General features: G+C 36.0%; 1 protein-coding gene across 2 annotated transcripts in view; it reads right to left on the bottom strand.

Moving 5' to 3' along the window:
- Positions 1–24,996, bottom strand: part of ADAMTS19 (ADAM metallopeptidase with thrombospondin type 1 motif 19) — a 128,168-nt gene that overhangs the window by 73,585 nt on the left and 29,587 nt on the right. For both annotated transcript variants that reach the window (XM_050987221.1, XM_030237556.2), the window contains exons 4-7: positions 22,726–22,898; positions 21,706–21,789; positions 20,715–20,872; positions 10,262–10,305 (exon numbers count right to left, since the gene is read on the bottom strand). In XM_050987221.1, the coding sequence (XP_050843178.1) occupies positions 10,262–10,305; positions 20,715–20,872; positions 21,706–21,789; positions 22,726–22,898 (459 nt within the window). The remainder of the gene's footprint in view (positions 1–10,261; positions 10,306–20,714; positions 20,873–21,705; positions 21,790–22,725; positions 22,899–24,996) is intronic.

Raw genomic sequence — 24,996 nt, 5'->3', positions numbered from 1 at the left:
AACTGTTTTCAGTTCATAAATTCCTGGAGTTTGTTGGGATGATTCTCAGGAAGTTTGATTTCAATTAAAGCAAGCTGAACAGACTATCAGGTCTTTCTTCTTCCAGGGTATTCTTTATAACCCAAAATAACCTTTGCAAAGTCTGCATGATGCAAGGTAATTGAGAACGAGAATGCAGCATTAGCCCCTGTATGAGCAATCAGAGTAAAGGAAAGACTTACTTGATGTTTTATTCAGAGTAGGGTACTACCACCCTGAGAACATAAAAATTTCAGTATCGACTCAAAACAAACTACAAAAAAAAAAACCAAAAAACCCTTGTTGCCACTTAAATGCCACAAAAGGAAGCTATGAAACAGTTTCTAACTGAAAGTCTTCCCAAAGACATTCAAATGAAGAGTGAGACTTGGCCCTGTCCCTCTGCTCTATTCTGCTGACGTTTGCAGAGAGCACTTTTCCTCGTGTTTTGACAAGTTAGATGAAGTTGAATAGATCATCTGCTGTTCTCTCCACAAATATGGAGCTCTTTTTGTCTCCTCAGTTAAAGGACTCATGTACCACTGACATCCAATCCCACTCTTCAAAGAGATGTGTGTAATTCTATTACATTGCTTTTTCCCTCACCATTATATAGTTACAGGATGCAGAAACTGATGCATTAGTTGCAAGGAGCTACCTGCCACGCTGAAAACATTGTTCTGAAAACATTTCCACTAAAAACCACCGGTATTCCCTAGTGCACTACTCTATATAAAGCTGTCTATTTATGCATAACTTTGCAAATGCTTCTTTTAAGGGGAAAAAGGCACTATACACAAGCATATCTGTGAAAAGCCGAACACAAGACTAACATTAGCAAAATGGATGCTAGCTAGCAAACAAGTATTTTACAGCCTTATATTTTAAATGCCTTTAATTTGTAACGTGTGACAGAACATTTGATTTTTTATTTTTTAAATTTAATTGTATTCATGATAAATTAAGTGAAGAACTATTCTTTATACAAACTAATCCAGAGTATATACTGGTATTATAGCATGCAGAGTAACTTATTATTGATGCACGATTGTGCATCAGCTCCAACCCACATGATTTTATATTTTTCATATTTAAAAAAAAAACATAAAAGATGAGTAGTGAAGTTGTAAAATCCAGGAGGCAGTGAAAAATATTTTTAAGTGCTCACAGCTGCTTGGACCTGATTCAGTTTTTCAAGAATTTCAATGAATAGAGTGACATAAAACATAATTCACTGTTTAATGCATTGAGAAGGTCTCTAAATCACTTATGTTTTTATCTTTTGCAATCTGATTAGCAAAAATGGTAAATTTTTTCCTGGTGAAAAAATTCTGCATAATCCTAAGGAAGCCATACCCTCTTCTGTCCCTCAGCTTTGTGTCTCACAGCCCATGCCCCTTGGCATGAGCATCTCCTGTGTACCATGGCAGTATTGCTCAGAGGCTTCACTCATTTTTCACTTCTGCATCTGGCACACTTAAGTGAAGGATCCCCACATGAAGTTAGAAAGTACACACTATTCACAAGACAGACACAAATCACTGTGATAATTACCTTGCAATTTCCTTCTCTTTTCTTTAACACATAGTAAATATACACCATATAATACATTGGAGTCCTATGTCCTTATTTGGAGTGCCTTTTTCTGATGGACATGGGTATTTTGTCTATGGACAAAATTCTGCACTGAAGTTCCAGGTTGAGACATTAATATTTCACATGCTTTTCAGTGTAATGTTAAAATTCTTACATATAGTACATCTCTCTATATTTCAAATTTCTTTGAAAAAGGATTTTTAATACCTCAGAAATTTGTAACTAAACAGAAAACAAAATAAAAATAAAGACATACCGAGAGATGAACCAGTATAATCTGTAGAAAATAAAAAAGTTTTACCACATTTTCATAGAAAGAATATGAAATTACAAAGGCCTGTGGATAGTACTGAGGCATATTACACCACCTCTTACTCAAGTCATGAGCCAAATTCAGAGCTTCATCTTGTAGCTGAATCCACTCAGATTTAAACGTATGTTAAGAACAATGATCTCATGTTAACTACATGAGAAAGAGCACAACTAAATCTGAACTGCAATGTGCAACAGGAATTACATACAGGTCTAACCTAATAGTTATTATTTCAATATAGGAAAAAACCATCTGACCTCAGAGATACTTCAAGATAGGCACTATCTGAAAAAGCTTATTTCTTTAGTAACTGAGGAATGATTGCACCTTTAATACTATCTTAACAACAGTGCATTTCTTTTTTATTTAGAACTATTACACAAATAAACAGCTAATATACTTTAAATAATACCAAAGACAACCAAACACACCAAAACTATCTACAAATACACAAAATTATCCTGCACATCAAATAAGCAACATGTTTCAGCCTCAAACATACCTTGAAATAGAACATCCAGGGCTAATGAAAGTTTAATACAGAATGTCATAGATTTTCTCAGCTCTAACACTTACATAGACTTCATTGTAAATATCTGAAACTATATGTAGACATCAAAATTAACTTCCCAACCTCCTAAACACACTCAAAGACCCTACTGCTTCCTAACACAGACTGTTGACACATACTTAGCAAGGAAGCAGTAAGTGACCTCTGTAGGATAATCTGAAAAATAAAACAGAAAATATCTTTTTTCCATTACTTTCAGCTCTCTAAATACATTGGTTAACTACTTCAAAGTAAAATAACAAAAGAAAGAAAACAAAGGAGTTGCCTGCATCAAGTCCTTGATCAATTGCTTAATGAAGAAAATTCTTGGTTTTTAATTACGGTAAGGGTCACTAATTAAAAGCTCAGAGATTATGAAATTGCAATCAAGACTCCATTCAGACAGATTCATTCTCTGTCACTCTACTGCTGTTGAGATTAATTAAGCTTTAAACATTTTAAATAAAGCACTGGAAAATGAAACAAACTGACGTGTTGTAACCCAGTCATTTTGTGTCTGAAGTTACAGCATTGCTTGAAAACAAATTTGATGAGAAAACTTATCTCTATGGTCTCACTGGAGTCTTGTCATATTCCAACTCAGTAAGACAAGAGACAAGGTAAGACAGGACTGCATCTTAGGAGTTTTGCTGGAAACTTATTATTTAATAATTTTTAGAACTGAATTTAATATAAAAAGAATAAAGTTGAGGATTGTAACAGCAATGTCTGGATGTAATGACTGAGGACATGTACTGTAGTCAGCATTCTGTACTCCTGAAAAACTGCACCAAGCATGCATAATTCATTTGATGTTTTATGACATATGAGGTAAATTCTATTTACTTATTTTGCTTTGATTTTTCCCATTTATTGGAATTCAGAATTAATGAGGATCTGTTTTGCTGTAGTTACAGACATGTAACTCACCGACAAAACCAAATTTTATTCTGTAGGCTGTAGAAGTCAAAAAATTTCAAATTAGTCAATTTTTCCAAATAGTTTTTAAAAATCTTGTACACTGAATATCATAGGGATATTGCTTCCTAAGGAACTTTTGCATTTCTACAGAAGAAAACCAGTTTTCAGGAGCCACATGTGAATAATGGAGCTACTGAGGCATGTGCAGGTACTGACTACACATCTGAGCTACCATGCTTTTCTTTTAGAAGAAACAAAAGTCCGGAAATTAAAATTGAGTGAGATCTCTTTGTCTAGCTTTTCTATAAAATCACTTATAAGATGGTCCTGCTCCCACTGTATGAAGTAGTCCTCTCTATGTAAGTCTGTGAACTATTATTATCATGATTTTAGAGAATGTTGCATGAATGCAAAATTGTATGCATTGTAAAGGTTATGTGAATGACTTAAGATTAGGTTAGACATTGGAAATCACTACAGGAAATCTTCTGCAGATTAAATTGTGAGCCCAGTTCTCTGAATGTCAGCTATCTTACTGAAAAAAAAAAATCTTTCCTTTACATAGGATACATTCTTAGAGTATTGTTCAGTAGGACAAATCAATTCAAAGAGCAAAACTCAGAGCTTAAAATGTTTTTGCTGTTTTTGCAAATTTTGTCTAGCATCAAGCTTGGAGATATGTCAGAGAACATTTAAGACCTAGGAAATTTAACAGACTGTACTTATGCCTTTGCTGGGAGAAACTTGCTGTAATTGTTTCTCATCATCCAATCTCATTCAACTGCCCTCCTCCCACTCTGAATTCCCCATGGCACCAAGAACAGTAACATTCATAACAAAACCAAGCAAAATAATTACACTAGTGATGAAGATCTGAAAAAATTTCTGGTGTACTTCTCTATGTACAGGTAACCTTAGTCAACAGAATTTTAAAATTATATATACTCATACAATATTCAGTTACTTAAAACATAACACCTTTCACCAATATCCAACTAGACTGTGAGCAATGCTGAAATGTTAAAAAACCTAGATGTTGCAAAAATATTGCAAGACTCATTTTTCTATCCTTTACTGATTTCACCCTCTAAGCATTCTTCCTGCACTTCTATCGCAAGACTGACTGTACTCTGCTATTGACAGAGCTGTACCTATACATAGGTCCTCTACATCCCCATCCTACATCATAGTAGTCCTGGCCCACACCCCAGTTTCAGCTTTACCTGTCTTGTGGAAACACCTCTTTCCAAAAATGCACATCAACTTTAGGACATACATAAATGGCAGGCTCTGGGATTTTTGGATTCCTGTTTGCCTTGACTGATTAGAAACCTTCCTATACCGTGAAAGTGACAACACCTGAATAACCCGCAATATTGATTTGGAACTGCTGCAAGAGTGTTTCTTCAATAACTGACTCAACAAAAGAGAAGTAACAAGCAAAAAACAAAGACTAACAAAGACTAACCCTGCCAGCATGGCTTATGTCTCACAGGTACTTGAACTAGGTTTGAATGAGCAGCACTGAGTGCCCAGGGCAGTCCAGCACACAGCTCAGCATGAGGAGGTTCACTGCAATTCCCAACAAACCGTTACCAGCTAGTTAGGCTGAGGGCAGCTGTGCCAGACTATAACAGAGCAGTAGCCTGGATAAGAGGAGGGAAGCCAGATAAATGGATTCAGATGAGGAAGCACAGGGAAACAGACTTCTTCACTTTACTTCAGCTGGGCTGCTGCCTGTGTTCTGTGCAATTCTTTGGCTGCTTGTTCATTAGTAACTGGCCCTAAGCATTCATCTCCAGTATTTCCAGCATTAACCCTCACTGGACATGGATAGTCTGCCCAATTCCCTATTTCTATCATATTTCTTAATGAATAGGGCTGGTCAAAACCTTTTTCCCTAGGGTAAAAGTTTAGAGGAAAACTCCAAGCTCTTTATATTAAAGATCAATAGCTTTTATATTAGGAAAGAAAAGTAAATAAATCTATCTTTGGTATTTTTCTAAGTTGGATGGAAAATATTTTCTTTCACTTCATTGTGGGTTCTGGTCTTTACTGTGTAGATGTTTGTCTGATTCCTTATCAGTTATGATTTGTATCCACACCATTGAGTTCCTCTGCACCGGTACAAAAACCTGATGGCACCTTAATTAATTTTCTGCCTTTTTTTTTTTTTTTTTGTACCTGCAACACTAGGTGTTACCAAATTTAGAAATTTTTAATATACTGTATTTAAGCCCAAAAGCAATCTGACAAGTTTTTAGAGGAATTCCGTTTAGAGATTGCATTTTTTTGGAAAATGCTTTTTAGCAAACAGTTTAGATAGAATCACATTTTTATAGCTGTTGTTTTAATTGAAAATATTATCTAAAAATAAATGACCAAAACCAGAAGAAGACACTGCCTGAGTTTCAGCAGATTAACAGGGCTCCAAACTGATGCCAATACAAGACAAGCATCATTTTAGAATATTTCCATGCCTGTAACACTGCACTCTAAGAACTCCCTGGTACCGTGTTTCCACAGATGACATTAGCTAGCAGCAAACAACAAATCTAATCCAAAAGAAATACGCCTCAGAGAGTCGCAATCTTGACTGTTAAAGTGGAAACGTAGACAAGAGGAAGGGAAATTAAAATGTGCATACACTTGCTTCAAGAAATAGTCTTTCTGTGTTTACTTGTAAGCCTACTTGTTGAGAAAATATCTGTTCATTTTCCTCCCTTAAAAGTTTTTGCAATATCCCAATGACAATTTTCCCTGTGAATCATTGCTCATCTCAGTTACTTCAATATGATAATACCAGAAGAGTCACACACAAGAACAGTATACCATGTGCAATCTTCAGTTTGCATTTTGTGCTGATTCTATTGCACTGTACTTCTCTGGAAACCAACAACTGAATTGCTTCCTAAATTTTTTAGAAATTCACTGGGGTGTCTACACTCATAATTTTTCCTGTCATCAGTCCAAGAAAAAGAACAACATTACAAATCACCAAAAACTCAAAAGGTAGCTTCCTCTGACTAAGGTAACAAAACTTGCTTGTAGGAGAAACATGCTATGTTCCCAAAACCCAGTTGTTTTCTGGGGGAAAAGAGCCTTGGACAGTTACATATCTAACACAATCTTTTCATTAGCTAAATTTAATTTAATTTTTATAAAAACATCTTGATATTTTTCCACCCTCAGAGAAATCCTCTGTGGTAATCATAGGATGTGCCTGATGATAATAATGGAAAATAAGGTCTGAAAACTCTCTTTAAACAATAGAAAAACTGTGAGAATCAAGGCAGCAGTATGATATGAGTACTTCTGTGCAGAAATAAGGGAGAGAAAGCATACAAATGAGCAGAACAGGAGGGGCAAAAAGAATAAAGAATGTTGCAGCCAACCAACCAACCAACCAACCAACCAACCAACCAACCAACCAACCAACCAACCAACCAGTCAGAGGAAGCCCAAGAACACTTGGATCTGGTCAATTTTCAGCCTAAAACAATTGCTTTGTGGTTCTCCACACAGAATTAATTTGACAGTGGCTGCAACAATTGGCAATGCTGAAATTAGAATAGCTTTGCAGAAATCAATTGACCTGAGCTGAATGATACCACATGACAGTCTAGCTTAATGTTACACAGAAACAAGGGATTAGATATGGAAGGCAATTATCTGAGTTACTCTGGATTTACACTACGAAGTAAGAAAGTAGACCCTCAACTTCCTGGCCACAGCAGAGATTTCCAGACATTTCTAGCAATAGGGAAATACTTAATACTGAAAGGCATAAAATAAATACATTCTACTTCAGAAATTTCAAGACACTTTGGGGAAATTAAATAAAATTCCTGAAATAATTCCTCTCTTTCTGTCTGTTTTGCAAAACTATAAAATACGAAGTATTAATGAGTTTTGGAATCACAAAATGGTTGGACGGGACCTTAAACATAATCTAGTTCCAACCCCCTGCCGTGATCAGGGAAGCTTTTCACTAGATTAAGTTGTTCAGGGGCCCATCCAACCTGGCCTTGAACTCCCACAACTTCCCTGGACAACCTGTTCCAGGGCTTCACCACCCTCTGAGTGCAGATTTTCTTACGTATACCAAATATACACCTGACTTCTTTCAGTTTAAAACAATTTCCCCTTGTCTGACACTATCTGCCTGCATAAAAAGCCCTTCTTCCTTCTTTTTGTAAGTCCCCTTCAGGTACTGGAGGGCCACAATGAGGTCTCCCCAAAGCCTTCTCTTCTCCATGATGCTTGGTCTACAAGACAGATGGATTTTTTTCCCTGAGAACGCAATATTTTGACAACCAATGCAAATAATGTTTTTTATCACTATAGAAAAAAAATTTTGTACTTTTCCACCTAAAATGCTTCTATAAAGGAATATTTTGGAGATTATCACCACACATTTTGTTCAAAATCATTAATGAAATATATTTCAATGTATTTCTAGGGAGGTTTGTTATATGGTTTTGGATTTGAGTAAACATTTTTTTCTGGTTAATAGAGTTCTCTGTTAATTATATCTTTAAACCATTAAATCTTCCTCTAAATCACTGTTATTTTAGGAAACAATGAAAAAGTACTTTTTGAAGAGTGGATAAGTTCTTTGCTTTCTGTAGAACAAGACTGGAAGTACAGAAAAGTGTGTTATTTGCCACCTAAATACATAAGAACTTTGTCTATATAACAGAATACTGATGCTTTCTCTCTCTGGCTTAAAAGGATACTCATGTCCAGTCTGAAAACTGTGAGTGAGTCTTGGCATGTAATGACTAAACAATAAATCCAGTATTTGTCTGCTTAGTATCCATCACTGCAAAGATTATCCAACATGACAACCCTTTCCAATAATGAGGTCTGTCCTGTACATGCTCCTTTCTCATAACTTTCATTTCTGGGTTGCCTAATGTGCAACAAACATCACTTTGACTGTCTCACATTTCTGTACACTTATATTAATATTTCAGAGAAAATTGCTTTATTTCTCTTCTTATGATAGAGAAGAGTCTGTACTGTGCATTCTTCTGGACGTTTTGAGAGGGCAGAAGGTAAGTCAAGGTCTGGACATCGGGAAATTAGCATTTCTCGTTTACCATCTTTGGCAAATTCTGTATTTTACAGCATGTGATACATCCCTGGAATGTACTGTCTCTTTTTGCGTACAAACTTGGTGCATGAATATAGGAAGATTAAACTGCCCTTCAGTTCCTTTCAACAAACTTTTAATCATGATCTAATCTAAAATCTTCTGGTTTTCCTAAGTTAAAAAAAAAGTTGGGAGTACATATCAAAAGGAAACAGTACTTTCAACAATTTGGCATTATAGACCTGCTAGCCCTAAAATAATTGACATAATATATCCATGACAGTAAGATAACTTTAAAAATTCTCTTCAAGAGGAATTTGCAAAGTTTTTCAACACTCTTCCTTAGAGGAGCACCAGAATGATGGTGGACAAGACCTTCTAAACAGTGAGCATGGACCCAGAGTACTATAACTATTCATGGAAGAAATTAATCCCTACATTTAGGGTAAGGCGCTGTATTCATCTGGGGAAATAATGATTGAAATTTAAAAAAATAAATTATGAAACATAGGGAAAACAATGATCTTTGCTTTTGCTGCAAAACTGTACCTATATGGAAAGAAATATAAATACAAACTGTAGTTCAGTTCCTGAAGAAACCTCCAAACAATAACACAGAGAATGGGAAATTCCACAATAGCCAATCCACAATATGCCAGATCATTCAGTCAAGATCTCTACTTCCTTTTGCTTATCAATATTAAGACAATATTAAATTAAAATTCTTTACTTCCTGTGCTCTTAATAGACTGCCACATTTTCAAGTTTCATCCCAGCTTGTTCACCACAGAACTGTTAATTACTGATACTTCAGTTAGTTTAATCTCATTCAATTTAAAATTCTATGGACAAATTCAGAGACAAATAGCTCTTCTACTATCTCCAAGCTTCAGCCAAAGAAAAAACAATGTTCAGGAAAAATCCTTGAATATGTTCACTTCAATTCTGAAATTCAGGAAGCAGCCTATCCTGATTTAGTTACCCTGGAAGTACTCCAGATTTAAACTTCAGTTTAAATCAACATAAAATGATGAAGACTTCTTGTCACATAGCTTCTTCTTCCAGCTGGAAGTAAACATTTTTGCACAAGTAAGTCAAAAATTAATGCCTCCAAACAAGAAATACTCCTACAGAATTCACCTAAGACCAATATACCAATTAGTGAAAGAACACTATGAACTCTTAATCATTTACTGCTGTGAAACACATTACATTCTTATTTATAAGGCTTTTTTCTTGGTAGCCATCCCACAGATAAACTCACATACACTTGGGACACAGCAGAAAAAGAAAAAAGAACAGCAAATAGTGAGGAAATACAGTTTACATAAGAATTCTCCTCAAACCTTTGCAACTGAAATGAAATAGGAAAAAAAAAATCATAATCACAAAAAAAAAAATAAATATATTCACACCAAAGATAAATCAATTCCATAAAAAAGAATCACAAACACAACTTCTTAGCTTCAGATTAAAAATTAAAAATTTTTAATAATAAAACAATTTTCTATTAGTCAGTGAGACTAAAAAGAAAAAAGTTTTAAAGTTTGATCTATGAAAGAGATAGAAATATTGTACTAAAACACAGTATTTTGCTAGAAGCATACACAAATCTAACAGTATTATTAGCATTTAAGATGTGTTTTAGCTAGTTACTTATTTCCATTTCTGATTTTGCTGTCATCTTTTAGGTTCACATTTCTACTTTCATAAAACTAGTTTTATTATGTAGCTTATACACAGTCTCTTATGTTTATTTACTTACCAACAGTATCACATGGCTCATCCTTATGTACACAGAAATCCTTCCTAGAATTGGGGGTAAAAGAAAAAAATGTTAAGTAAGTCAAGCTGTTAGTCATTAACAACTGTGTAACCTATTTAGAAACATTTTTTACAGCTCAATGAAAAAATACAGAACCCCATTATCTCAACAAAGAACAGGGGGAAACCAAGGCCAGAATTACACAGAGCACTTAAACTCCTGCTTATTCTCAGATCACATTTAAGGATAGTCAGGTGACAAAACATGTACTGTATATTCAAATTGCATTGCACCCAATTTCTATGCTCATTTGGGTTTTGTGGGGTTTTTTTTCCTTTTTCTGTAAGTATCTTGTAAAGTAACAAGTCTAAAGCTAGCATTACTATTATTCAAAATGAAGATATTTCCAGTGATTTGCATAAGATTCAAAAGCAGCATTCAGATCAGTCAGAAAGTTTTTATTCTAGCAAGTCAATGGTTAAAATCACCTATAAGAATATTACAAGAAGCATTTCTGCTAGGGCATCTCCTTATAGTAATGGAAGACTTATAAAAATTAACTACCCTATCTCCAACACATATTTTAGTCCAGTCGTAGGTCTCTAAATAAGACTGTTCTATTGCATAAAGGAGAATAAGTATTTCAACTGTGTCTTAAACATCTGCTTGGGATTAATTTTGATTTCATATGTATTTTATTTCTTCTCAGAGACATGCAACAAGTTATTAAAAGAGTAAAGGGAAAACTGCTTTTTACTGAAGTATTTATAAGTAATGTTAATTTGTTATTTTACTTTTTTTAAAAAAGGGCTGCTGAGGTATGCATGAATTGGGGAGGCTGGGAGGAAACCAATGTGGAAAAAAAAACCCAAAAGAACCTCAGATACAGCAACCCCACAAACAAAGAAGTTCTGGTTTTCTGCTGCGCTACAGAGTAAGGATCTCTGTTTTTAGGAAGAGACTGTATGAATCAAAGAAATTTAGCTCTTATATTCTGTCTGTGAAGGTACACAGATAAGACACATAGATTGATAATGATAAAGATATACATACAGAGAAACACCCATTTTCCAGGAACAAAATGCAGGAATTGTTTGGTACTTGAAATTAAAGATACTGACACTTATTTTTTACAAAGTGTAACTACTCCAAGAGCTGTTTCTTTGTTTCCCACAGACTATTTCTACATAGGGATTTAGAACCAAAAGCAATTTCTAGAGGTTGGCAAATTTCTGACAGTTTTTAAGGGCCACACAGATAGATGCAAGGGGTTAAATAGCTTTTAATTAACCAGTCACCACTAGCAGATAATTCCATGGAAGAGAAGAAGAATGGCAGTGCTATAAATTGATAAAGTTATGAGTAAAGTGATCAGGACAGTTTGGGAATACACTCAAAAGGGCACTAGAAATTCAGCAAAAGATGGTGAACAAGAAACTATAATCAGATACAGAAGAAAGTTATTTTATTTTTTCAAACCTGCAAGAAATTGCATTAATGCACTGGGTTGTAACACAATTCTTTGTTTTGTGCTATGTGACACAAGGGACTTATTGTCTTGTTAAGCAACATGACAGAATCATTAGAAATATGGGACTTGAGGTGAAGCAAGAGAACATGTGTAAAGACAATCTAAGGACATTGATTGTCTTCCATGCACACCCACACAACCACCATAAAAATTGATTGATGTAATAATAAAATTAAAAAAAAAAAAGAAAAAGAGAAAAGAAATAGGTCATACCTTCAACTGTGAAAGAATGCTATGTTACATTTTAAAACTGCCAATATCCAAGAGGTTTCTGCTCATGTAATAGCTTTCTTCTCATATACTTACTGAGCTGTTTTTCTTTTGTTTTCACTTCTTGGCTGAATCTGACTATGATTATGTTGTGCATTCAGGGTTTCATTATGGGACTTGAGGGAAATGGTACTGCTATGATTTGGCAAGAGGGAAATAGCAGTAAACCATTCTTGGTTCCCGACTTACATTGAAGGAATGTAATGCCTCCTTTAATTTCCAGGAATATGAATGCATTACATACATAGGCTCCTTAGGAAAGATTTAGAGTTCTAGCTAAACCTACCAGCAATTCTCACAAAAATAAAGCACACTCCTAAGTCCTCAGACAGATTATTTGCCTTCTCCTTCTCTCTCATCCTTTCTCTCAGCAAAGCGAAGCCAAGATATTAAAATTACTGTTATAGCATATAGAAGCTTTACCAGTTAGTAACTGAGTGTCTGCCAATGAAATAAGAAATGGTTAAAGCCCACCTACGCCAAGCAGTACCCAGCACATAATGTTCATTATTCTAAACGGTTACTTTCATACACATGGAATATAAAACAGGTCCTTACTCAAGTGAAGGAAAGGAGGAGCTTTCACGCTATTTACGCCTGGATTCTGCTCTTGAATGAACTGGCTAACCCCAGAAAAGGATTCTAAGCAAGGACAGATAACCACTACTGCATTGCTTCAGAAAATTATGTTTAGTTAGTAGATTTTAGTTCATTACATATAGCATTAGGAAGGATCTTCACAGCACAAAGGCTTCTTAATTTCTAAATACAAAGTATCTCAGTACATTGTCTTTGTTAAAATAAATCCTGATGTGTAGGTGGTATGTACAACAGAAGACCAAAGAAACAGTAAAGGAAGACTAAATTAAAATCCAGACTTATTTTTTGTGGATAATTTCCAGTAAATTATCATTTTAAATAAATTTCATACTTGTTTTTGGCAAGTCAAAATATTCAAAAGATCTACTTTGAATCAGGCTAGTGAATAATTTCTTTCTATATGCTAGACCAGAGAAAAGAAGAAAAAGGACAGGTAACAGATTTTACCAGACTACCAGATCTTCATTCTGGTTTCACTCTACTCCACTTTCTCTAATGTTTGCAATTTTGAAAAATGTAGGTAGCTTGAATAACAGCAGAAGTTAGACTGCTTGAAACTGCAGTCTACCCTCTGCTGTTACTGATTCCAAGGCTTACAACATTTTTGAGGCTTACTGCTCAAGTAGCAAGTCTCATCAAATCATAAGATTTTCATAAGGAATTGTTGCAATTAACGGTACTTGTGGCAAGTGACACTATCATCAAATTGCAAATTTCTTCACTTGCACTGGGCAAAGTGAATAACTACAACACTGAAGATGTTCTTGTCTCTTCACACAACAGGACATTCTGAAATAACTCTCACATATAAACGAAGCACACATGTACTAATTAACAAATGCACTTTTTATGACAGTAATTAAATTTAAAATTATTTTTATGTTAGTGAACCACAAGAAAAATTACTTATTTTCCATTTATTTGGGAATTTAAATAAATGGAAAATGCTACTAGTGTAAATGGTCTTTCAGAAACTGTTTATTATTTTGAGGGCAAATATCAAAGGCATCAGTACGCACTGGTCAGTGTATTTCAGGAAAACCAGGAAATAATATATATATTTAATTATTTCAAATGGTTAACACATCACTTAGGCTCTGTAAAGCTGAACTGAGATTAAAAAGAGTGACACAAATAATCATATTATTATTATTATATTATAAAGCTCACATTTCAGTCACACTGAAAAACAACAGTTTGGAAGTGTCATAAGTAAACACACAGCTGAATTTGATGTATCATTAACATATTGAAACAGATACAGTGTAGTTAGGAATCCAAGGAAGGTGCTTTTGAGTGCAGTCTAACAGAACCCAGACTTAGCATTAGCATTAAGCAATGAAGCAGAAGAAAATACAACAGCATTCCTGGAAAAGTTTAAAAATTAAATAAATTCTGACAGATAGACATAGGAATCAAGACAGATCAAATTTTAAAGATAACTCATTTGAGTAAATTTTTTTCTAGTGTAGCCAAAAGTGGCCTCAAAACTTGATTCGATGAAACAATAGCAAAAAATGAGTATTTGGAAACAGTCAGTAGAAACGAAAAGCATCCTTAGATAAAGATACAGGAAAATATCAAAATGACACCACTACCTCTGTTCACACAATATAGTGGCCAGTTTTGGTGTTTATGCTTGAAAAAAATAATTTTGTAAAGCAGAAAATGTCTGGAAAGAAGTGAGAGAACAATTACATAGAGTAACCTCTGTAAATTACTCTGAGACAAAGAGTTGTGACTTGAGCACAGCCTACCAGTATTTTCACAGGGAGGAGTTTTCCAACAGATTTCAGCAACAAAGGGTACACAGGGTATGGTTGAAAGCTGAAGTAAGAAAAATAGAAATAAGTCCAACTGTCCATTCAGAAAGTAAATAACTGTGCCAATAATCATCTGCTGAACAGTTAATCTTCCTTTCTTTCAATTTTTTGTCTAAGACTTGCCTAGCTTTCTTAATCACCAGAAAATTAAAATGTAAAAATAACTGTCTAAATTTTATGTTTGGGTCTTGCACTAGATACTGAGAGATTTTAAATTCAGCTCAAGTCCATGTATTCCTATGGAACGGACCTGTACTAATGAATGGAACATACATAGCCTAATTAATCAGAACTTGAAAGAGTAAGCTGACAGCAAAAGGTAAATTCATGCATACTTTTCCCACACCCATTATTACAAGCATTATCACTTCACAGACTCAAACATCTTAAAAATGAAAAAACCAAAAGGGCATAAAATTACTTAAAATTAGTGGGATTTTTTAAATACACAAGGTAAAAATACAGGACTTCAATGTTACAGGAGATTCTGGCTTCAAAAAAAAAAGGGAAATATGCTCTTTTCAGGTTTCCCTCCTTTCTTCTGCATCTGCAATCTTATTAATTAAATAATTAACTAAATAATTAGCAGAAAAATCATGTGAGATTCTCATTAACTTCCTTGATGCCTGCTGGTAGTGTTAAATAAACCAAATTATCAAGAGAATTGATAAATTGAGTACAAAATGATCAAGAGAGTTGGCAGTATTGAAGTAACAGCAATGAAGACAAAATTAAGAATAATCTCATCTCTCACCGTGCATTTGAAAGAATTCAATTTTCCAAAGCTGAAATTCACCAGGAGTTTAAGGACTGCAGTGGCAATCCCCAATCTCTATCTCAGTGTGTTTCAGCAATTTTGGCTGCCAAACAGTCCAGGCTTTTGGAGTGACCCTGTAATATCAGTTTCATTTATGCAAGGATCTTTCACAGTCTTCCTCCTCTGACTTTCTTGAGGATTTATTTTTGGTTCAGAAAGGTAATAAAAATCAAAGTCAGAAAAATAACTGAATTTCTTCTGTTTATTGGAAAGTAATCGCAACACTTAAAAAAATCTTGTCCAACTTTTGGGGAAAGTTCTGGATGGTTCAAACTATTGGAAGTGAAACAATATTTATTGTATCAAAGTGCTGCTTATGCCACTAGGTACTTTATAGAACAAGGCACTTTCTAACAGTGAAAGTGCCTAACAGCACTGTTTCAATTATGTGTCATCCAGGGCAAGGAGTTCTCAGGTACTGAAGATCAGGAGGAAAAAATGGCTGATGCACACTATCAACATGGAATAACACTACCTGATGAATATGAGGAGAATCAGAGATCTACTTTCTGTCATAAGGACACGTGAAAATATCAGTTCTGAGAAGGAGAATAAAAAACTTAGTCTTTTTCGGTATTATTTTTCTCACACTTTTTCTACAAACCACTGAGACACAACAGATTGACCGATGCACTGGAAAAGCAGCAAAATTCATCATTTTTAAGTGAAGGTAAATTCTGCCTCATTCTTGTAACCACACGCTTCAAAGGTTTATACGCTTCAAAGGTCTCATTACCTAATTTGTCATAGAGGCTATATAAAAACTTAAGCACCATCACAGAACAACTGGGAATTCCACAGGCCTTTTCCTGCCTTATTTTCAGTTACACCATTCAGGTCAAGGAACCTGTGCAGATAGGAACTGGTAACGTCATCTCAAGGGGCACCAAAATCAGGGCTTGTCCCTGCACATTCAGACCCTGTAACTTAAAAGGCAAGGAAGATGTTGATGCAACATGCTGCATTTTTACCTCAGAGAAAAGTCCTGATACTGTCTATCTATAAAGTAACTGTGCTAATTTATAACTGTGAATACAGTAAAACTTACCTGATAAAACAGGTGGTTTTATCACGACAGTCTTCAAAACACCTTTTCTCTTGATTATCACAAGTATCCAACCTCCCTAGTAATCTTTTCTAAATATATAAATAGATTACTTTCTGCCTTTCCTCTACTTCATGGCACCATACTTTAAACAGGATATCATTTCATCAAAATGAGCTAATTTAAAGGGAAACTAAATGAAAACTGACATGAAAGAGGGACAAAGTAAATTGAAATGAATTGGTGGCAGATACGCATCATTAAAGTCTAGCTGGGCAGCAGAGAAAGCGGGGAGAAGTTGGTTTCGCTTTCCTCCTTAGAGAACAAATGCAAAAATAAGTTTTGAAAAGTACCTTTTCACTGAAAAGGCTATGATGGCCCTTTGGCTGCTGAATACCAATCTCTACAACATCCACATTACACTCTTTGCACTTAGGCATTAAAAATTTGCTCTGCAGAGCACTCAATACTTCATTTCTAACTCTTTTGGTTACTACACAAACTGGCATGTGAAAGCACACAGGAAAGCTTTTACAAAGAACTCTTGCTGTTCTATTATCATGCAAGACAAAAGAGGAGATGTGGCAACTTTTAGGAGGGCTGCCACAGAATGTGTTGGATATCCAAAACTACACATTTACTCAAAAAACACCAAGCAGTTGGTGTTCATCTGTATAAACAAAATCATTTCTCTCAATAAGCAAACCTGCTGTCCAAATGGAAGTTGTGACAAAGGAGTTTGTTCCCTGCTTGCAAAACAGAATGAGACTTCAAATTAACAAAACACACATGTAGAGCCACATATGGTGATAGCTATACCATAAACCTGATGATGTGTAGAGATAGCCTGGATTAGCAAAACATTCCCAGTCAGAAAATTTCTCTGGTATTATTTATTAGCAGCTAATAAATTAGCAGCTAAAGCAGCTCTCATGTGGGAGGCAGTAGAGTCTAGACAATAATACCACTGAAAAATAAAACCATCAGAAGAACAGATCTTTAATTTCTGGCTCCAGCACTAACCTACTACCTGACATCTAACTAATCACTTCCCTTCTCTCTACTTCAAAATCCATAAAATTGATCACAGACTTAATCCAAAATATGGTATTTAAAATGACAAGTAAAAAATTGTAGACAACCCCGGACCAAGTCCAGACAAGAGGCATGAAAACATCAGAGGGCTGGAGCATCTCTCTTATGAAAACAGGCTAAGAGAGTTTGGTTTGATAAACCTGGAGAAGAGAGAAGCTCTTTTTACAACCTTCCAGCACCTAAAGCAGACCTACAAGAAGACTGGAGGGGAACTTTGTACAGGGGCATGTAGTATCAGGATGAAGGGGAATGGCATTAAACTGAAATTGGCAAGATTTATATTAGATATTGGGAAGAAATTCTTTACTGTAAAGGTGTGAGACATTGGCCCAGGTTACCCAGAGAAGCTGTGAATGCCCCATTCCTGGAAATTCTAGAGGCCAGGTTGGATGGGGCTTTGTCCAATCTGCTCTAATACAAAATATCCTGCCCATGTAGTAAGGGGTTTGGAACTGGATGATCATTAAGGTCCATTCCAACCCAAACAATTCTATGATTCTATGAAATCAAAATATCATTATTACAAAGCAGAAAAGCATCTTAATGAATGATCAGAACTTTGCAAAACTTTTTTACCATTAGAATCACAGAATCCCAGAATTGTTAGGGTTGGAAGGGACTTCTGGAGAACATCCAGTCCAATCCTCCTGTCAAGCCAGGGCCACCTGGAGCAGGTGACACAGGAAAATGTCCCAGTGGGGCGTAAATGTCCCCAGAGAGGGAGATTCCATGACCTCCCTGGGCAGCCTGTTCCTGTGCTCTGACATCCTCGATGTAAAGAAGTTTTTCCTCATGTTGAGGTGGAATTCTTGTGTCTTGGTTCTGGCCATTGCTCCTTGTCCTGTCACTGGTCACCGCTAAAAAGAGTCTGGCACCATCCCCTTGGCACCTGCCTCTGAGATACTTATACTCACTAATGGGTTACCCTTTAAGTATTCTCTGGACCAAACAGGCCCAGCTCCTGCAGTCTGTCCTCATAAGAGAGATGCTCCAGATCACAAATATCTCCGTGGCCTCTCCTGGACCCTCTGCAGTTGTTCCTTGTCTTTCTTATACTGAGGAGCCCAGAACTGAACACACAACCACGGATATGGGCAAAGAGAGAGGAAGGATCACTTTCTCCAACCTGTTGGCCATATTCTTCCCAATACACCCCAGAATCCCCTTGGTCCTCCTGGCCACAAGGTCAATTTGTCATCCACCAAGACTTCCAGAAATGCTGCATTAAATCCAAGAAGCTGTGTGACCAAAAGCCCTGACAGTTGAAGACACTTCCAGACCACTGACTCTCATTGCATTAACTAATGCCTCACTTGCATCAGCTCAGAATGCCTCTGCCTCTTCCCATAAAGACTCATTAAGGTGAAGATGAAACGGTGACAGGAAAAAGGTGTCACATGCTTTATTTATTTTATAGCATCTTATTACTCATGAGATGCACCTTATAAGCTAAAGAATGTGTTCACACCCTGTGTTCACTCTCTTGACCCATACAGGCTTGAAGCATTTGATACTTGCTTAAACTGCTGCTGCTATTGTGGATGCTGCAGGCTGCCTCAGCTTCTCAAATAAGAGAGCCCAAGGCTTCTAGCAAACAAGCAGAATGCTGTTGATCATCATCCTTGAGCAGTCACAAGGAATAGCTAGATGTAAGGAAGTCTATTCCCCTTGAGCCAACCTGATTAACCCAATGCCATCTATGATACTCAGGCATCATTTATGCCTTGGCCCAAGTTTACTTTTTCCTACTGCTTGCTTCTTTTCTTCCCCTTTCTTTCTTTCTTTCTTTCCAGACCTTCCCCCCTACCCTGCCCCAGCCCCACAATGTACTCATTACTATTAAAATCAGTTTGGGTTCTTAATCTACAAAATTTACTTCTAGTCTGTCACTCCCAGTATGTTTCCTGATGAAGTCATGAAAAGTTACTGCAGAGAACATTATTTCTTGTGTCCTCCACCAGACTTGAAAGGAGCTTGTGAGAAGAACTACAGCTTAGCTCATGTATAAATGTGCAACAAAGAATAATCTGCCCCCTCAAAGCCCCAACAATCCATAAAACCAATACACACACCAAATAGAGGAGGATGACACCTAGTAAGAAGTGTGGGCTTTTCTCAGAAAAGAAAAGGGATTGAACAGCAAAACTAGCAATAAAGCTCTCACCACAGGCAGTCTGGATTTCTAAATTTCCTGCTTCCCATAAGAAACTGGCTCTCCAAAACACAAAAATTTGGGGAAGCATTTTTCTGCTTCAAAAGCTTGAAATACACTATCGATATTAGAGTAATCAGAATGAAACTAACTTCAAGAAGAATGCATTATTTTAACTTTATATAGGTTCCTAGTGAGTGTGTTCTGAATAAATGGCAAAAAACTCCATGTAGGTGTAAAGATTACACATGGTTTTAGGATACCATATCACTGACCAGGATAGGCCTACACAGCAGTATTCCACTACAGCCAACCCCAGGAATATTTTTTGGAAGGGAGCTCTGAAGGTTATCCAATCCAAGCTCCACCTCAAAAACGGCATTAAGTCCACCCCTAGACTGCTTGAATCATCATTCTGTCCTTTCCTCTGGATCATGCCCGTGTACTGGCTGAACACCAACAAGCATCCCCGCTTGCACCACTTACAGACAAAACCATGACAGTCCCTGCTTGGAAGGAAAGAGGTGAACTGGAGGCCTATTTCCTTTTCAGTGTGTGAAATGCCTGACACTTAAGAGCTACAAGGAACTGCAGATCTGGAATCTTGTGGCTGCAGGACACATACTGAAGATGTCCTCTGTACATCACTATGTACATCACATTTTGTGAGGTACCTTCAGCACAGAGTGAATCATACCAGTTCCAGATCAGTTAAGAAGGAAGAATTCCTCAGTAATGCGCCTAATGCTGGTCTAGCTCTCAATGGTTCAAATATGCTTTTGTGTTTTGACTAAAAGCATCTACAGGTCTGGGGTGCTGCTTCTTTTAAATGAAGGCACACGGATGAAGGATTCCAACCTTTGCTATACAGATAAGGCCTTAGCTATATAGCCAAAGGAGAAACAAAAGAGTAACCTGTTCAGCACTTCAAATATTTACCATCTGGGAAATACTGCTTTCTGTACCACCTTTAGTTACACTTTACCACCAACTTCGAGATCCAGATGCCTCCAAAATGCTCCCTTCCTCACTGCAAACTAAATTCTTACCATATTGGCCATCTACTTTGTTCACACTAGCCTTCTGCCTACTTTTTAATGCTCATCTTTCACTACTTTACCTTGTTATCAATATAGCTGCATCAACTGAAGTCATGTCTTCTCCCCAGCTTGTCGACATTTCTAAGTGTATATCATTCTTCTTGCCAAATTCTTCATGTTGCCATTTACAAAAGCTTTCCAGCATTTTTTCGCCATGATGTCCAATATACATATCTGCCTGGAAATGAAAACCAATTAATGTTATTAAAATTACGATTCTATACATAGAATTTGGAACCTTTTTTGACTGAGCTAGCAAAAATATTCTGCTTTTTACGGCATAATATGTCCATGGCAAAACAACTCAAACTTCAGGTGCCAAGACCACCTTCCTTACATGTTAAAGATACAAATGAAGACAGTGCATTTAGAATGTACATGTGTACTAGAGTTCCCTCAAACTCTAGTCTTATTTATTTCCTGATTTGTCTTTATCCATGGTGAGGAAAAGTATAATGATGTTAAGATGCAGAATGTGAACATTAAATGAGATTACTCCATCTGCTGAGAGGAACTGGAGAAATAAATTACTTACTCACTGGAAAATTATAATATTTTAGATTAGAACTGCTGGTAAGGGAATCCCACTTCCTTACAAACTAAGTGCTATATCAGCTTTTTTTTTGTCTAGGGATTAGACAACAAAGAACACCAGTCCTGCTTCTGCAATCCAATGGATTTCAAGGAGATTATTTTTCTATTGAGATATATGAATGCACAAAAAGCAGAGCAGAATCAGATTTTGCTAAGGTCTACCTGATTTCCACATGGAAACTTTGATTGACTTTTAATTGCAAGAACAGATAAGTCTCAATATATGCAGCACATAAATTAGGAGAAGATTAATCTTCACTGGGACTGCTTGTCAGTGGAAATCACTACATACTATACGAAAGCTAACCAAGGGAATTTTCTAGCCATTAAAGTTCATAAATATTGCAAGCTTTTGTGGAGCAACAAGCTAAGTAGCATTACCCTCTACAGGCTAAGACAAATGTCATAAATACCTACTGGAGTCTCATGAAGAAGGACAAGTTTAGTCACCCGAAGATTTACTTGTAATCCTAGACTCTTGTGTTGGAAAAGATTAAAAACCTAAGAGAGAAAAAAGAAAATTCCAACAAATAAGAATATGAATTTGCGTTGCACAAACACTAAAAATAACAGAACCCCAAAGAACCTCAAAAGCTCTCATATTCTACTGTGACTGTTTTCATTTTCTATAATCTGAACAGAACATTAAGATAATGTACTGTGTCGGTCTTCTGAAGTGAAAACAGAGCTTAGGTAACATTAATTCTGGGAACATAAAAAAAGACCTTTTCCTCTTAATGGCCACAATCACTTTATAAACTGTGGCCTTTTTCTCCAAATATTTACACACACATTTAATACTGTTCACATGAAAATTTCTATTAATTTAAATCCATGATCTTGGACCACTTGCTCTCAGCCAACAACTAACTCTCTAATTCTTCCTATCATTCAGAATAGTTAAAGCTCATATTAATTCTTCAGCTTATGCTCATTCTTTAGAACAATCTTTTCTTGTATATTACAGAAGCTATTTGTCACTGCTTTATGCACCAAATGAATACACTACAGCTCCAGATAGAACTGGAAGGGAATGTAATTGTCCAAATCCATTATTCTTTCTTTTTTTTTCCACCATCACTGACCCCACAATGCTTTCCCATAACAATGTCATGTCTTCATATCAAGCACAGGTCACCAGAAACTATCCAATATCCCAACCTTTCCAACAACAGCATGGGCTTCTAACCAAAAATGCATCTTGTTCTCTCACTTCCAGGATTCCCTGAGGTGTATGACCAGACAGTACAGACAAGCCTGCAGCACCACGGTTGTCTGCTGCACAACATATGGACTAAGTCTGTATAGCCTGCTGATGGCCCTGTTTTGGTCTGTGCCTTACAGGTGTCCAGTCAGAATCACTAGAAGGGGCAAGGAAATCAGCCTGCGGCACATGCGTTGTTGGCAAAACATCAAAATTAGTTTTAAATTTCCTACCATGTTTAAGATGGTTAGAATAAATCTTCTGGCAGCATCTGTTCCATGATATGAAACCATAGCTGGATCTGCCACCACAACAGTTTCTATGTTGTACTCTTGAGGCAACTTGTATGAGTATCGCTTTCCTCTTCCACTTTCAGACATTTTTTGAGTCTTGGATTTTCTTTTATCTGTGAACCAAAACAGTGCTTGAGAAACTCATCCTTCAAACTACCCCTGCAGTACTTTTCAGGATTTGGTACCTTTGGTTATATTATAACTCTCATTATGTGGAAGCTAATAGCTATGGACCTCAATATGTTATGCTTATTTGCTACTGCCAATGCTAAGGCTCATACTGAAGGTCTCTACTATGAATAAATATTAGCTCATACCAAGAAAACAGAAATTTTATCCATCTTTTCAAATGAAGTCAGAAAGATTATTTGCAGCCTTTCAACTAACATATTTATAAAAAGAATATATGTCTCTTACTTTGGTTTGTGGGAGAAAACTCATGTTGGGTCTGAAGGAAAAACAGTCTCACTGACATTGCATAACTTTTGTCTGTCCATCTTCATAAACCACAGAGAAAATATCTCGATGTCTTGATATCTTAGCATACAAGACCACAAACACAGTTGCGCCACAAAATCATGTATTCAGTAAATACAGGCAACAATTCTGTGATTTACGAAGAGGAAATAATATTTCAGATTAATGACAGAGAATGACATCAGTTTGTTAGAAATAAAAAAGTGAATTTTTACGGACATGACTTCAAAATCTGTACTCCGGTCATTATAAGCAGCTGAAGAAAAGTAATAAAACCAAACCCTAGAAACAGGCCTCCAAATTTACAGGAAGCTAAAAATTAAAAAAATGTTATGTTTATTGTAAGGTTGAGGTTATTAATGGTGTTAATTTTCAGTTTCCCCTCCAAAAACCCAACAAAATCCCCCTTACTACTATGGTAGATAGGAACCTCCCCCCCACCCCCCACCTAATTGCATAGAAACAGTTCAAGCCAGAAGGTGGTCAGATTTACAAACAGGAGTTAGCAATGCCATTTTAAATAATCTAGTTTAAAACAAAATGAAAAATTAAACTCCTTGTTGTAATAGCCAAATATTGTTAGATCCTCTTGAGAGGATGTAAATCTTCTGGGATTGATCTCATTGAAACCAAGTGAAGTTTCTTGAAGCATGCACAATGGAATATCAGGCTCTCTGTGATGAAAAAAGTGATGTTTGAGATGACAATTATGTTCTGGAAACAATCAAATATTGAAAAATTTTGAGACAATGTTTTGCAATTCAACCAATCTCATCTCTAACAAGAAAGTTCCTGCAGTATATTTTATAATACACAACCACTCTCGAAAAAATAAGTTAGTCTTCAGGATAGTGCTAAAAATGAACTCACAAAGCCAATTAACTCACAAATTAATTTAAAATATAAAATACCAGTGGAAGAGGGGTCTGTGATTTAAATATATGTGTAATATAGATTTTATAAATGCAGAGATGTATTTTTCAATGCAACATGTATAAATTATGCACACTTTAAAAAAGTTTTCTATCCTTTCTGAATCATTCATAAAAGATTATACATTTGAATGATTTAGTCCATCCCACTACATCTGAGAAGGTTTTACCAATCCCCCTACAACTGGTGGCAGTGTAAGACTTACTAACACTTTTACTAAAAAAAATAAGTATGTATTCTCCAGAAATAAATGTTTGGTGGTTGATGACCTAGAAGTAGAAACAGCTTATAAATTCAAGCTATCTAAAATTAAAGTCTCTTATTTTGATCCTTCAGACACTTGGTTAGCCTTATAACTTCTGCTACACTGTAGCCTAACTCATGTTTTCTAACTGTGGATCTACAGCTTAGTATATAAAATATTATGTGTGTTTTCATCGCTCTTTTGAGAATAATTCCTAATGAAATCTCAGTGTTAGTATTTGTGCCAAAAAAACCACCTCCTATAAGCCATACAGCTATGGCTTAACATAGAAACATCTAATGTAAGGGTAAGCTAAAGGTCCAAGTTTAAAAAGTAAACTCATGTGGGTTAAAAAATATCTCTTATGACCCACCTGCTCAATCTGCCTTCCTCCTAGGCACAGTGCAGTTTCCAGCAACAGTTTAATCACTGTTCACTTATTTGTAAAATACAGCAGCTAGTGATTGAACACTTCAAATTTAATCTTAGCATGTACAGAGAATTCTCTTAACGCATCTCTCTAAAAGTTATAGCTAGTAGTGCATTTCTGTTCAGAA

This window comes from Serinus canaria, chromosome Z, assembly GCF_022539315.1.
Source record: "Serinus canaria isolate serCan28SL12 chromosome Z, serCan2020, whole genome shotgun sequence".
In the NCBI taxonomy this organism is placed as follows: Eukaryota; Metazoa; Chordata; class Aves; order Passeriformes; family Fringillidae; genus Serinus; species Serinus canaria.
This window is presented reverse-complemented; position numbering and strand designations above follow the sequence as displayed.